General features: G+C 43.4%; 2 protein-coding genes across 3 annotated transcripts in view; one reads left to right on the top strand and one right to left on the bottom strand.

Annotated features, from left to right (window-relative positions):
- Positions 1-16530, top strand: part of LOC140279000 (DELTA-stichotoxin-Hmg2b-like) — a 335708-nt gene that overhangs the window by 305732 nt on the left and 13446 nt on the right. The window lies entirely within an intron of this gene.
- Positions 798-15858, bottom strand: hid1b (HID1 domain containing b). The gene is made up of 19 exons (XM_072373775.1): positions 15730-15858; positions 14890-15039; positions 12794-12964; positions 10680-10802; positions 7835-7941; positions 7271-7387; positions 6153-6384; positions 6011-6067; positions 5785-5925; positions 5424-5514; positions 5157-5308; positions 4999-5077; positions 4747-4911; positions 4453-4671; positions 3061-3203; positions 2903-2986; positions 2735-2826; positions 1076-1234; positions 798-986 (listed from the first exon to the last, which is right to left on the bottom strand). The coding sequence occupies exons 1-19, from the start codon at positions 15793-15795 to the stop codon at positions 923-925; spliced, it is 2412 nt and encodes an 803-aa protein (XP_072229876.1). The 5' UTR covers positions 15796-15858; the 3' UTR covers positions 798-922.

Genomic DNA, 16530 nt, shown 5'->3' with positions numbered 1-16530 from the left:
TTTGTAACCTCTGACAAATAATACGGAATCACTACTTTTGGAGGACGACCCATCAGCAGTGACATTTTGTAGAATAAAAATCGCAGATATGATCATTTTATTTTATGTGGGACTCTAAGGGATCCTGGATCTGTGCTACTTCCTCTTCAACCATCTGAAACTTATCCTAAAGAAGACACCCAAGCGTGCTTGCTGAGAGGAACTTGAAGCAGAGGAGCGTTTTCAAGGTACATGCACTTGTGCAGCATCACTGGAAGAGGAGAGGAAGGCTGGAGGGTTAAACATCAGCGCCCCCTGCTGTCCAGGAGCATGATGGGAAAAAAACGGAACTAAGAGATGAGTGCTTCCCTCATTCTCTCCAACATCATGTTAATGTGTGTTTTTGTGCCAGTTTAACAGAATAAACATCCATTTTCTGCATTTCTGCACCTAGTTTCTGTTTCTACTCTTGGAGCTGTGGGCGATTCCTGCGTTTGGAGTCCAGCCGCCGCCCGAATAAAAAGGTCAGCTGCTCGCCATCTTCTGCAAGGAGCTTCAGCAGAGCTGCTCATCTCTGCCTGACAGGCAGCGTTTTTTCTATTCCTGCTCCATTTGCTCATTAACGAACACTAAAACAACATAAAACTGCCTTTGATTTAATGTCCATCCTTTTAATTCAGGTTGAATCAGCTGAAGCATGAACTGTCCGAATCTTACAGTCTGGATTGTGTGAGTAAGAAAGAAAAAGCTTTGAGTTGTTCCTCTCATATTGTTGGCAGAAGATATGAATTAAATCGGATTAAAGCTGGAAGCAGTAATTTATGGTCACATTTAAACGCTCTTTATTTTGATGTAAGTTGGCTGAGAGATGATTTTTATCCAGTCCAGATGTAGATAAACCTGCAGTTTGTTGAGGAGTCTGTGAAGATGGTCAACAGGAGGCCTAAATCCTCTGGATCTCAAACAGCCGTATGTCGGTGTCGTACCAGATCGGAGGATCCACGTTGCTACGACAACGAGAGGAAAAGAACAGCCATGAGACGACTGGCAGTAATGAATGGCGCCGACATGTGCGTCTCACATCCGGTTTGTTTACCGCAGGTAGATGACTCCCCACATGTAGGTGCGGAACCACATGGCCGTGCCGGCGTTGGCCTGATACTTCCTGATGAGGATGGGGTGAGGGACGGGCAGGAGGCCGACCAGTGTGCCGTGCTGCAGGAACTTGAGGATTTCCGACTCGTCCGTCAAACCCCTGAGAACGACAGCAGCTCTTACCTCATCTGGATAAAACAACCCGAACATGTGGCCTCCACATGTGCTCATTAGTTACATTTTAAAGGTCATGATCACAAATCAGCCGGTATTCACCCCCCCTCCAAAGGTCAGATTGACACAACTAACCACCGGGATTTTTGCACAATTCTCAAGGCAAAACTGCTCCAGCTCCTTCAAGTTGGATGTGTTCTGCTGGTGTTCAGTAAATTTTAAAGGGGAACTCAGGTATTTTTAAACCTTATTTCTGGCATGAAATACGTTCATCTGCTCACTGAGAACAGTTTGGTGAAAGTCGGCGTCCTTCGGAAGATATTTAGATAACTGGAGATCCATATAACGGAGTGAACGGGGCTTAGAGGATGCAGCCTCTAAATCAGGCATTATCTGTCTTTATTTCACCAATACTTTAAGAAGAATGAATGAATGAACGTGTGCTATAGCTCTGTTAGCTCATAGCTGCTGTTATGTGGCTACTTGCAGCTATAGGAGAGCTAACGGAGGGATTTCTACACAGGCACTCTACTGGGACCACTTCATCCACACGCCCCCTGCAGCACAGTTTATTCACTCCGTGCTCTGTGACAGTCGGCTAACTTCACACAGAGTTTGCTGCTGATAGTTTTCTGCAACATGGCAGGATATTTATCAGATTTTGACAACGTGAACGACGACTTTGAGTAAGATGGACGTTCTTACCGGAGTGAATGAGCTGTGCTGCAGCAGAGTGCGTCAATGACATCATCCCAGTAAAGAGTGTGTAGAAAGCCCTCTATAAGCCACCAATAACAACAACACAGCAGCTATGAGCTAACAGAGCTATAGTACGCCTTCATTCATTCATTCTTCTTAAAGTATTGGTGAAATAAAGACAGATAATGCCTTATTTAGAGGCTGCATCCTCTAAGCCCCGTTCACTCCATTATATGGATCTCCAGTTATCTAAATATCTAAATATATACGAGTGTTGCTTTAGCAGCAAGCTTAGAGTCACTGTCGTTCTGAAAGCTAAATCCGACCAAATCTAGATTCTCTGGCTAAACGGGTCATGTCCCCACAGCACGATGCTGCTACCTCCATGCTTCACTGTGGGAATGGCATTGGTTGAGTATAAAATACACCAATATTTACTAAAAATGCCTCGTTACAGCAGTAGTGCCAACAAAAATAAAGTGTTTGCTGGAGTCGGAGAGGTAAAGAAATCTAGTGCAGCAGTTTATTCAGGAAAAGATGGAATAAACCAAAGTCTCCTCTGGAAAAAAGGCTGATTTTACAGTGCATTGTGCAGGCTTTTATCCACTCACTTAGCAGTAAAACCTGCCTTTCTCTTGTGTCTTCTGCCCTGAAACAATGGCATCAAACCCAAAGCTTCTCTTCTACATGTTTACCTCTGGGCCATATTTTACCTCCACATTTAATACGCATCTCACCCCAATCATCATTTGAGACATTTGAGTTTAAAAACTGCCGGATTTCCTACTTGTCGATGCAAATCTTCTCCACCTGAGGAACCAGCACTTGCAGCAGCCGCATGATAGTCTGTAGAGGAAGTTTAGCTTTCCATGACGACGTCTGAAAGATGAAGATGGAGGAAGTCACATGACCTGACAGAGGTTAAGTCCAGCAGCATGTGGGACCTCTTCCTCACCCAGTATGGACTCGCGCTCCAGGTCGCCGTCGATGAAACGCTCGACAGCCGACTCCTCGATGCCTTGGACTGTGTGTCGTTACCCTGACGACAGAATAAACACTTGAGCAGGAAGGAAGACGCTAACTCGGAGAGCGAGTGATGACACGTCTGGTTACCTCGTGCTCTCTCTCCGGGTTGGATTCGGTGTCGCTGGCTCCGGCGGCGGCGGTGCCGCCGTTGGCGGGGGGGCGTGAATCTGGCACCGCTATCAGTGTCCCGTCCTCGCTCACCTGAGACTTCTCCGTTATTTTATCGATTCCTGCAGCACAGAGAAGAAAAGCAGCTGTGTATCTCATTTTCTCTTTTCCTATTTGTTTTGTGTATTTGATTAATAATTTTCTGCTACTTTGGGGCCACATTGTTCAGCCTTATGTCTGTTTTGTGCCTTCCAGGTGATTTTAAATGGGTGTTTTGGGTCATTTCGTAATCAATTTGACTCTTTTAGTAGCTGCTTGATGTTTTTTGGATCTTATTTTGAATCTCTTTATGGTCAATCTGTGTCCTTGTGGCTCATTGTTCAGCCTTATGTTTGTTTTGTGCCTTCCAGGTGATTTTAAATGGGTGTTTTGGGTCATTTCGTAATCAATTTGACTCTTTGAGTAGCTGCTTGATGTTTTTTGGATCTTATTTTGAATCTCTTTATGGTCAATCTGTGTCTTTGTGGCTGTTTTGTTTCTCATTTTGATCATTTCATGTCTCACTGTGTTTGTTTTGTGTTTCTTTGAGGTTTTTTTTCCATAATTTTTGTTATTTTTAGTCACTTTCACCATCTATTGGAAGGAATTTGTGTCTTTAGTCATTTAATCTCTCATACAGGTCCATTTGTTATTAGTATTTTAATCTTAATGTCCATTTGTGGTCATTTTGAATCTCTTCATGGTTGTTTTACGTCTCTTTTTGAACATTTTGTAGCCTTTATATACCTGTCCATCCGCAGTAATTGTCTCTTTATGGACATTTTGTTTAACTTAGTTCTTGTTTTGATTTCTTTTCCATTACTTTCTGTATTTTTGGGGTTTTTTTGTGGCTTTTTGTGGCTGTTTGTATCCATGAACCCTTTAATTTTGACATATTGTTTCTCTTTTTGGTATTTTGTTTTCACTTCCTGTACATTTTGTGTGTTAAATGTATTTTGTATCTCATTTAGGCCATTCTCCATCTCTTTATACTCGTTTTGAGCCTCATTCTGGTGGTTTTGTGTCCCTTTTGCCTCTTGTAGCAGCTGCTTTCCGTTTCTTTTGGATGTTTTGTGTCTCATTCTGATTATTCTGTTTCTCTGTGGCTGTTTTTTACATCTTATTCACTCTGCATCTGCACAAGAAAGCAGACTTTTGTCCTCTGTTTATTGTCTTTATTTAATTCTAAACCATTCTGCAACTGGCTTCAGCTTCACATTGATCTTCTTGCAAGAATGATTAATAATTAAGAGAATAGTTTCCCAGTAAGTCGGTTTACTTCTTGAATGATCATCATGAAACCCTCGTGGTTGGAGTGATCCGACTTCCTACCTGGAGTGGCCTCCAAGCTGGCTTTCAGAGTGCCGGGCTCAGCCGGAACAGCAGGGCTGGAGCCCTCCATGGACACATTTTCTGTAGAATTCATCCTGGAGATCCCAGACTTCTTCTTCTGCAAGGCTTTCTGAATGGACGCCATATCAGTCGACAGGTTGGCCAGCTGGTGGAAAACGTTCCGCTTACGGATGATGGCGTACACCAGGTTACAGTTGCCTGTGAGGGACATTTCAGATTTTCACCCCGTGTCCTGAACAGTGTCAAACTGATGAGTTCACGTCTCCATCTCACCATCAAACTGATACTGGATGATGTTGTTGAAAACCTCCAGCAGGAAGAAGACCAGGTGGTGGTTCTGGGGGGCGGAGAAGAGGAACCAGGGAGTGGAAAAGGCCTCCAGGAGGTGGAGCAGCTTGTTGGCCGCCACCATGGACAGGCTCTTGAGGTAAGGTGAAACTACAGGGGCACAGAAGCAGGACTGATGGCACAGATTCAGAGGAAAGCTCATCCACAAGGAGGGAGTATTTCACCCGTAATACTCACTGTTCACTATGATCGTGAGCAGGCAGTCGAACAGAGGGTGGAGCCGCTGGTGTCCGCCGGTGATGACTTTGTGAAAGATCTAAATATGCAGAAGTATGATCAGTAAAAGCAGCTGCAGTTTAGAAAGTTAAAAGTTGAAATGACGCCTCGCATCTCACCACGATGAGCAAGTCGGCGTGCGTCCCTGTGAAAACGGGAATGTCCATCGGCACACGAAGAGTGTACGGCTTGTTCAGGCGAACACCGAAGTTTCTTTCTCCGCTCAACAGCAGCAGGATGAACACGCCGATGTGCATGAGGCCCACCCGAGCTGCACATGCACACAAACAGAGAGTTCTCACAGCTGGAGGCTCGATCCAGTCGAGCTCAGACCTGTGCACGTACGATCGTATTTCAACCCTCTTCCATAGACACGAGTGACTCACACTGATCTGCTCTGGCGTTGTTCAGGTAGAAGAGGATGGGAACCAGCATCTCCAACACGTCGCTGCTCTTCAGGACAAAGAACAAGAACTTCTACAACACACAAAAACAACTCAGTCAGCATATTTATGTTAATATTGGCATCAGACTGTGAGCTCGTGGGTTTATTCTGCTGTTAGTAGCTACTGTCAGTAACACTCGCTCCCTTTAGCTGACATTAGAAAGGTTTTCTGGGAGGATCTTTGCTCACGAGCAGCATGGAAACAGACTGTCTGATCTCATTAACTCACAACCTTTTTTCTGTATTAACCGTATATGTTCTTCCAGTCTGCAGCCTTGTTTGTGGAAAACGCAGCTCCGCACCTTGTTGAAGTCGCAGAACTTCCAGAAGAGAATCAGCAGCTCCTGGTGGAACTGGATCTTCTTGGTGGACTGAGGAAGGTAAGTCTGGATCAGGGGGTTGTTGAGCAGCCGAGCCAGTCCTTTGAGGATGAAGCTCAGGTCCTGATGAACAAAGAGAGAGCAGACTTAAACATCCCGCTGTATCGTCCTGTTTTCTGCTTAAAGGGACGGCTGTACTTCACTGTACCTCTTCTCTGTGTATCCTGGAGAGATAATTCACAAAGAGGTTGTCAGGTCCAGCTGGCTGGAAAAGAACACCATCATTTCTGAGTTTTAATTCAAATGTAGAGCATAAATCAATCACTCACGAGTTTACTTTTTAAATCTACCTCTGGCTCCTCCTCAGCTGAAGGGGATGAAGAGGCGTCCAGCGCCTTGAGGGCGGAGCTTGCGGCCGACGCAGCCTCGTGCTCCAGGGTGACGACAAGGATCTGGAGCGCCTGCTCCACCAGCTGCTCCCGGTGGTCGGAGAACAGCAGGTGGTTGTACGGGAAGCCGTAGCCCACAGGGTCGTAGGCACACACCACGTTGAGCAGGGAGGTGAACAAGGGCAAGGCATGTCTGCAGCAGCGAAACACGGGTGGAGGTCAGTCAGTGCTGCGCGGTTGCAGCAGAGATACTCAGAAGGCTGAAGGGGGTCATCAGATTGGCATATCTATATTCCTTTGCCCAGACCCAACTGAACACACTTTCATGCCTCCCATCAGGCAACATAATGCGTATAATCTGACAGCTACAAGCAAAAATATCTAATATCTACTATCGATATCGAACTTTGGTGCTGCTTTTTGACGTTTTAACAAAAGAAAAACAAGAAGTATTTAATTGAAATATATCAGAGTCATTTGACTCCATTTCAGCCATCTCTGATACACTTTATATAAAAGATGGATGCTGTCAAAAGTGAAGCCAAAGCAGAAATGCCTTAAAGTGCAATACCACTGCCTGCCATTAGGGGGCGGCTCAAAAACATGGCTCCACTTTCTCAAACAGTTATGGTCACTTCTGGCTCCAAAAACTTTTCTGACATGTCTCCATGGGACGTGATAAACAAGCAATGTGAAGTTTTCTTTAAATAAACCTCGATGCCGAAATTATTCAAAATAAACGCATTTAAAAACTTATTCTTCAACCATTTTGCTCACCACAGTATCAATCTCAAATATTTAATTCATTCTTTGTGCAGAAGTCGTCAAACTCGGCAGCTTCTGTGGTTGAAAACATCTGTTAAATTCTCTTTAAATACATTTTAATTATGAAAATTAGTTATCAGCTGGTGGATTCATACAGAGGCAACGTGTTAGAGATGCAAGTGGTCAAAGTGAGCTTTTATTCAGTTAAATCCATTGATAAAACCTTCATTTAAGTTATGACTTAAGCTGCCAAACTGATGCAGTTTCCTCTGAACTGTTAACTGAGCTTCAGGGCATGACTGTCACCAGTTTACCTGTTTTCTGTGGAACAGAAGAAGGAGACCCAGGGGTTGAGGACTTTGCTCTCAGATGAAGGAGGAAGGTACATGGCCTCAGAGAAGCAGGTCAGGAGCAGCTTCAGGAGCTCAGTCCTGAAACATTAAGCTCAGTTTATCCTCTATAAGACTTCCTTCAGAAAAGGCTTCCAAATGAGTAAGAAGATCAATAAACGGATGTATCATTAGGATTAATTTTAAATAAGTTTGGTTAATAAAGTCTGTAATTTAACTGGTGTCAATATCAAACTCAACCGTTCTGCAGGATCGATCAGAGGTATTGACTGTAAAAGGACTCTCTTACACTGCTTATAAATGTTTCTTAAGATTTAATATTTGTAGTAATTCAATATCATAGCATGATGTTCAATAACTTTTGCCATTTTTTGACTACATTAAACAAAAATCAAGGGGGAAATAATGGCACCAAATTTTGGTGATTATCTTCATGCTAGTTCAGAATGAAATGATACATTTGAGATAAAAGCTAAATAAGGCAGAAACAGACACAGAAATGAAGCTGAAAACATGCTGCAGTCTCACCTGTTCATGTCATGGACGTAGTTCAGAGGAGGCGACTGAGCGAAGCCCACCCCGGCCTCCCAGATGTACTCACAGCTGTCTATGGACTGCATGTCCTCAGCTGTATCCTGCAGCAGAGACGAGGGTCATAAGGTTCACTTATGTCCCCACTTATGTCCCTCAGTATTCATGCTAACATCCCAACCGGCCTCAGCGGATCAGGCCAACTTCAGAAAGTGACGGTCTCTGACAGAACCATGGAGTTACATCAGTTTGAACTGAAATCAAGGCTCTACCAGAGAGGTTCAACCAACCAGGCTGCAACAGGACGTTGGCTGAGGACACATGCTGCTGTGGGGAGTTACGGTGTGTTTCCGGACCTTTCCTGTCATCTAAAACCTGGACATCAAGCGTGGGATTTAATGCAGTAAACAGACATAATGAAGCTGTTCCTCCATTTAGACCAAAAACACTCCAGCTCTATATATAGAGACAGATTTAGTTACTCTATTGATGCCAGAGGGAAATAGTTCACAGAGTAGCTGCAAGTTAGCTCAGATGCTAGCAAACAATGCTTTCTGATCAACAGTAATGGACCAAGCTGGAGATGTACACAGCGTCTACCGTTAATTACTGCTTTTAAACATTTTCTATATATTAATATCAGTAAACAACTGTAGTTGGAGACCTACATCGTTATTAGAAACATGCCGATAATGTAATGTTAACACTGTAATGTTAGCGTTAGCTGCTGCTAAAGGAAAAGATAAATCAATAAATAAACCATGAGGAATTATTTCCCTGCTCTGAAGTTCAGACTGAGAGTTGGAACTGATCCCTCTTTGTGGCTCAGTTTTCTTCCTCATCGGTCCAGTGCATTAGAGGTCACCTTTAAGGTCCTCTGCATGCACCTGATGACCATGTGGAGCAGATCTCAGAGTAACCACCCAGTCCAAAGAGAGCGGTGGGACTGTGTTCACACATACGTGCATCATGTGATTCAGCAAGTGGACGAAGCCAAGTACTCTGCTGACAGTATCTGCATGCGACACCTCAGGACAGATAACAGCTTTATGAATAGATGTGACAAGGTGCTACCATTGTTCCTCCTAAGTAAACTGACAGCAAAGTGCTAATCAAACACACTAAGCTCATTGTTTAAGCTTCTCATAAGAAGTCCACCTTTATTTACTGGTTGGTTTTTATCTTTTTAGACTGTTTAAAGTAGTTTAAACCAAAGAAATAAAGCAGGATGTGATGAAGCACCAAGAAATCCTTACTGGGAAGTGAAAGTGCAACGTTACACCCAGCTTCCGTCCGGTAATGTGCTTCTTTGTGTACGTATGCTTCATGGTTCACGGCCCATAGAAGCAGGTGGGAATAAAGCAACTGCCTCTGGCCATTTTCTCTGGTGACAGAGGAGAGACGAGTGAGGCTTTTAAGTGTTTGCTGAGCTCAGTTAAGAAGCATCCACCCTGTTCAAACACAGCCACTCCTCCCTCCCTCTTCATCACGCAGAGTCACTCATTAACTCGAGCTACCGCCTGAGAAGGTTGCACAGAGGAGATAACGGCACTAACAGGGTTGAATAACTGGGGCTGACCTCTTTAGTAAGAGTTGCCTTCGTGTCGGGGACAAAACAGAGTAAACGCTCGGCTGAAGCTGGATCTGTTTTTCTGCTTATCGGGGAAAGATCTTAAAGGGGAACTCCAGTATTTTTAAACCTGGACCTTATTTCTGGCATGAAATACGTTCATCTACTCACTGAGAACAGTTTGGTGAAAGTCGGCGTCCTTCGGAAGATATTTAGATAACTGGAGATCCATATAACGGAGTGAACGGGGCTTAGAGGATGCAGCCTCTAAATGAGGCATTATCTGTCTTTATTTCACCAATACTTTAAGAAGAATGAATGAATGAATGTGTGCTATAGCTCTGTTAGCTCATAGCTGCTGTTATGTGGCTACTTGCAGCTATAGGAGAGCTAACGGAGGGATTTCTACACAGGCACTCTACTGGGACCACTTCATCCACACGCCCCCCTGCAGCACAGTTTATTCACTCCGTGCTCTGTGACAGTCGGCTAACTTCACACAGAGTTTGCTGCTGATAGTTTTGTGCAACATGGCAGGATATTTATCAGATTTTGACAACGTGAACGACGACTTTGAGTAAGATGGACGTTCTTACCGGAGTGAATGAGCTGTGCTGCAGCAGAGCGCGTCAATGACATCATCCCAGTAAAGAGTGTGTAGAAAGCCCTCTATAAGCCCCAGATAACAACAACACAGCAGCTATGAGCTAACAGAGCTATAGTACGCCTTCATTCATTCATTCTTCTTAAAGTATTGGTGAAATAAAGACAGATAATGCCTTATTTAGAGGCTGCATCCTCTAAGCCCCATTAACTCCGTTATATGGATCTCCAGTTATCTAAATATCTTTCGAAGGACGCAGACTTTCACCAAACTGTTCTCTATGAGTTGATGAACGTAGTTCATGCCAGAAATAAGGTCCAGGTTTAAAAATACCAGAGTTCCCCTTTAAAAATGACTGTACTCTATTTGCCAATTAGAGGGATGGAGTCTGGACGTGGTTAACTGATCTTAACACACAAACTAGAGGCAGATAGAAACAGGCAGCTCTATCCAAAGGAGTAAGTGTGTAACATACTTTAGATTAAGACCTGCTAAACTTCAGAGCAGCACTGTCATTAATAAGTGCACCAGCCTCTGTAATGTGTCTGTAAACAGCTTCAGACTGGAATGGCACATAGTTGTTCCTCTTTTACCCTAAAAACATAAACATTCAAACTGTTAACGCCCATTCCAGCTAAGAATTGACATTAAAGAGATGGCAGACTGACCGAGCCGCTCTTCTTGTGGCTCTGGATGGTGAAATCTGGGCAGAAGAGCAGGTCAGCGATGGCCAACAGCAGCAGTTCAGCCAGTGGCCGAGCTTCAGTCTCATCAACATCTTCGTCTGCACTCTGGAACAGAACAGAAAAGCTGACGTCATCATAGACTTATGCTACTAGTAAAGCTTTTATATTTCCTGCTTTGTGCTGCAGTTTCATTCAAGTAAAAACAGAACCGATAAAAATCTATCCTTCTCCACCTGTTCTCTGGCATGGGCGCCTGTTTAAGAGCAGTAAGGCAGAGGTTAATGTATTCTACATGCAGAGGGTGAGTGGTGCCTTGGCTAATGTGCAAGGCTTTGTTGGACAAAACATTTAAATACGTCTGTGCTTCTGTCTCAAACATGTTAGCATCCCTGCGCAGCAGACTACCTCAGTGTGGAGACCATTTACAGATGGAAACTGTCCCAAGTTTATGACAGATTAATTTAAAGGGGAACCCTGATATTTTTAAACCTGGACCTTATTTCTGGCATGAAATACGTTCATCTACTCACCGAGAACAGTTTGGTGAAAGTCGGCGTCCTTCAGAAGATATTTAGATAACTGGAGATCCATATAACGGAGTGAACGGGGCTTAGAGGATGCAGCCTCTAAATAAGGCATTATCTGTCTTTATTTCACCAATACTTTAAGAAGAATGAATGAATGAACGTGTGCTATAGCTCTGTTAGCTCATAGCTGCTGTGTTGTTGTTATTGGCGGCTATCGGGGTGTTTATAGACGGCTTTCTACACACTCGTCTACTGGGACCACTTCATCCACACGCCCCCCTGCAGCACAGTTTATTCACTCCGTGCTCTGTGACAGTCGGCTAACTTCACACAGAGTTTGCTGCTGATAGTTTTGTGCAACATGGCAGGATATTTATCAGATTTTGACAACGTGGACGACGACTTTGAGTAAGATGGACGTTCTTACCGGAGTGAATGAGCTGTGCTGCAGCGGCGGGCGGCGATGACATCATCCCAGCAGACGAATGTGTAGAAAGCCCTCTATAAGCCCCCCGATAGCCGCCAATAACAACAACACAGCAGCTATGAGCTAACAGAGCTATAGCACACGTTCATTCATTCATTCTTCTTAAAGTATTGGTGAAATAAAGACAGATAATGCCTTATTTAGAGGCTGCATCCTCTAAGCCCCGTTCACTCCATTATATGGATCTCCAGTTATCTAAATATCTTCTGAAGGACGCCGACTTTCACCAAACTGTTCTCAGTGAGTAGATGAATGTATTTCATGCCAGAAATAAGGTCCAGGTTTAAAACTACCGGAGTTCCCCTTTAATATAGTCACTGTACGAAGGAAAAAGCTCCACAGTCTCTTCAAATCGAGTCATTAACAGCATTTCCCTGCAGAGCCACGGGCTAAATTCACAGGACTACAATCAGCCTGTTCCACCTGCAGCCTCACACTTTCATTAAGGGACATTCAATCCCTCCATAATTCAACCACTGGCAACGAGGTGGGGGAGATACAATGTGGACAGTGTTTGCAGCGTGGTCTCCTGTCGACCGGGTAACCAGAGACCCGGCAGCCATCAGGGGGGAAGCAAAGGAGAGGAGGGGGCAGTCTGGCTTTGGACAGGGACCTCAGCACCGGGTCTTATCTGAGATTTATCTGAAAAATCAGACGGCACCATGTTTTCTAATGATTACAGCTGCAAATATCAAAGTGCTTCAGGTCTAAAATCCTCTGGCTGCAGCTTCTAACAGACAGTTTTTTACCTCTTTTATTCAAACTGCTCATGGCCATAAATGCCTTCTTGTGAATAAAACCAAAAGAATAGGAATGAAGGAGGAAAACAAAACAAACTGCAGTTATGCTCACATATGAGGATGGTTTCTGATTCAACTCATCAATGATTATTGCTTCCTGAATACATTCATTTTCTAAACCAGATAACAGTGTCAGAGAATCTGGCACCAGCTCCAGTGTGAAATCATTACTCAACACATCACCCAGCACTTTGACCTTTGAACTTTCACGCCTCGTGTTCTGTGAGCAGAAGGAGGCGGACCGGGTGTCAGAACTTTCTGTAACATAGAGCAGAGCCTCACCCCTGCCCTGCTGGCACCAGGGACGGTGGACCAGAAGAATCCCCTCCAGTCGGCATCCTCAAAGATGTAGGGCAGGATGCGGGTGAGCAGGCGGGTGCAGTTCACCACGATCTGACGCTCCTTCTCCGAAGGGCAGCCGGAGTCTGCACACTGGACCAGCCTCTCCACCGCCTGAGAAGCCGACGCAGGAAACACGAAAATGAGGTCATTAAAAAGAATTTACCCTTCTTTAGGGCTGACATTCGATACATTTTAATATTGAAAAATCCGCATTTTTTAATTCTCAGTTATTTTTCTTTTCTTTATTAATGTATTTTGTAAGTTTGACGATATGCAGGAGGTTGTTTGGCGACTTAATTGTTCATTTAATGTCTTAAAATGCGTGTTTTTATCTTTTTTTTTTTGGTCTACACACCCAAAATATTGGATCTGTCATTCAGTTATGAAAATGACATTTCTATTCATCAAATTAAACATTTTAACTTTAACTTTTACATAATTCATGTTTTGAAACAGCTTCTGAGGACGAGCTGCCTCACAGCACCGAGGTTAAAACAACAGGAAGCTTTAAGATACAAAAGCTTAAACAGGAAAACCAGAAGTAGCCCGTAGTTTCTGGAAATCTCAAACTCAAGAAGCACAACATCTGCCCAGATTCTCACATAGCGAGCCTCATTCTTTAAGCTCAACATCAAACACACCTTTTTCATTTAATGTTAGACAGAAATAAACATCATAATTACTGTTGTTTTTCCAAATGACCGCATATATGAAGCGATAAATGGCCTGTGGGCTTCTGTAAAGCTAACAGGTCAATGCTGGGGCGCCTCAGACTGCCATCATCACCACACCAACCTTTAAATACTGCCTGTGAGTCTCACATTTTAAAGACAAAACACACAATTCACCCGTCCACAGAGCTCCTTTGCTCCAACACGGGTTTCACTGGTCCCCGCCCCCTTTTTGAACCCCATCACAGGGCTTTTCTCAGCATGGTGATGGGAGGTTTACGCTCTCGTGCACTAAAGCAACTGTGAAGGCATGTTATCAGACTGGTGCAGCATCTGTGCAGGGATTTGGCATTCAAGGCGGTTCTTGCCATGATGGGTCGGATCCAGCTTGGCAAAGACATGATGCATCAGCTCTTTTTGTTGGTTTTACAGTAACTTTGTGTTCAGTGTTGTCTGAATGTTTCTTCTCATGGTCAGTAGAGACCATCTTGCGTATCAATTTCCACCTAAAAATCTGTTCTTCGTCCTTAAAATGGGATTCTGCTCTGCCTTTACATGAATGACCTTTGAACTCCGAGTGTGGGAACAACAAACATCTGCATTCCTCCGTCTCAAACTGCATCCAGGACGCATAAAAGCTGCCGTAAAGCAGCACGCAGGAGCCCTCGCTGCCTAGCAACAAACACCTGAAACCAGACATCCTGCAGAGATTAAAAAAATGGGACATGGGGCCAACATCGCTCAGAGTGCTGCAGTCAGGACAGTTTTAAGACTGCAGAACACAGTCTGTTTTTGGAGCCTTCTTTCCTTCAGTCAGCATCAAATCTGATAATGAATCAACACAACCTGCAGCCTTTCAAACTCTGATCCACAACAATCACACCAAACCAACCTCTCAGTGGGTCATTAAGCTCTCTAAGACAGATTTAATTCAAATTAGCACGTTTCAGTAAATAGCTGCACGTATTTCCTGTCTTCCTGACATTATCTGAGGAAATGAGGGGTGACTCAATGTCGTGCACATACTGCATGTGATTCAGAGTATTGTTTTTGGAGCTAAACATCTAAAAAATGCACTCTTTAACCTCTGATAGAAGTTTTTAATCATCCCCACTCTCATTAATGGCTGCTAAAATTGAATAATTGGGCTTATCATATAAAGGTTTAACTCAATTGAGATGATTTCCTTTGATTTGGAGCTACAATATTAAACAGAATTAGGCTAAAAGCTCCTGCATTAACAGCTGTGGCTTCTTTGATAAATGAAAATTGACTCAAAAGCATTAAAGTCTGTATTTTATAACATTTACAAACTGAGGCGGGCTCGAAATGAACAAGCGACTCATCCAGGTGGACACAGGTTACCTTGTAGCAGAGGGTTGCCAGGTTTGACGGAGACTCCTCTCTGACGGCTCGGATCTCGGCCGCAGGCACCAGGGCGAAAATATCCTGGACAGCGATGGAGGAGTCGACCCAGAACTGATCCCAGAACACTTCATCTGAGGCTTCCACGGGCTGCAGGAGGGAAAACACACGAAAACATCTCTGTGATGGGCTGCTCCAGCGTCATCGGCCTGCAGATTATTCACAACACAGCTGAAATATATTGGCAAACTAGAACACGATACAGCGTTTTTTGCAACTAAATTAAGGGATTATCAACACAGAAGATGAATAATTTCCTGTTGATTCACTTAATGATTGATCAACTGATAGTTTCAGCTCTAAATGTAAGAATCCCACAGTCTGATATAGAAATATTACACATTAAAAGTCCGTTTTTTTGTCTCGGAGGTCATTTGTTGATCAGTTAAAAAGCCATACATCGCTGCTTTAAATGTACAAATAAATACTTTTGCATGAAAGATGACAATATAATCGCTTAACATCCTGCTCTGACCTGTGACAACAGTCTACTTCAGCCTGAAATACACCTGTTGCTTGTCTGGAAACGACACAAAACAAGCCCCAGTTGTGTTTCCAGGCCTTAAAACTGTTGAAATATTGGAACATTTTTGGGTATTCGGGAGATGTTGAGTTGACAGAGTTTTTCGCCCCACTTTGTGTGATCTGCGCTGCATTTCATTCCACCATCTGTTTGTCCAACTTTATCTCCACGGGATTCATTTAAAAGTAAAAACGCGCTCAGCAGACGTGTCCTTATTCCACCTGAAGTGTTTCGGCTGAAAGAAAACACGAACCCACCTGTGTTTTGGTTGTCAGCTGGATCACCGCCTTCCTGAAGTGAAGTTTGGTGTCGGCGTTTCCCATTTTCCGTTTAGAGCCACCTCCTGACTGCAGGGTCCGAGTCTGCGGAGGATAATCTGCCTCATCCACAGCTGCTGCGCTGCTGAGGCCTTCAGGCGCTGCTCGGAAACTTTAGCATTCTGTCGGTCAAACGTAGCTCCTCTTCATTGTGGCTGAAGTAATTCTCACTTTCTGCTTGTGTTTAATTTAAAAAATACTGAACAGTTTGATCAAACCTGAGAGATATTAATGCTTATTAAGAAAAAATATATAACACACAATATCTCGTATGCACAAAAGTAATTATTGGCTACTTGTACCTCACAAATCCTATTTAAATCAGCTTGTTCAGGACAAGCAGGAAGCTAGAAACCTACACAAAAGCAAAACTTGACATATTTAATATTCATACAAAATTAAAATGTGTTAAAAACAAACACTTTTTCACAAAATTACAAGCCAACAAACCACGAAATACAAAAAAAACCCCAGGAAAACACCTTTTTTTCCCACTAAATTAATATAAATTTCCTACAATAAACAGAAGAAAAGGGTGTTAATATGTAATGGAAAATGGAAAAGTCATCAACATCTTCACATTTTTGTGTGAAAGTTGAAAGTGACAGATTTCAGTTGATTGCAACAATGGCAACTATATTATTTTGCATAGTTGTGCAAAGTTTGGGGGTGTTCCTAACAGTTACAGGGTAGAGGAGGTGTGGAAACACTATATTATATAAAAAAAAATAGGAGCTTAAA

This window comes from Leuresthes tenuis, unplaced genomic scaffold (genome assembly GCF_036924035.1).
Source record: "Leuresthes tenuis unplaced genomic scaffold, fLeuTen1.0.hap1 SCAF_20, whole genome shotgun sequence".
Lineage (NCBI taxonomy): Eukaryota > Metazoa > Chordata > Actinopteri > Atheriniformes > Atherinopsidae > Leuresthes > Leuresthes tenuis.
This window is presented reverse-complemented; position numbering and strand designations above follow the sequence as displayed.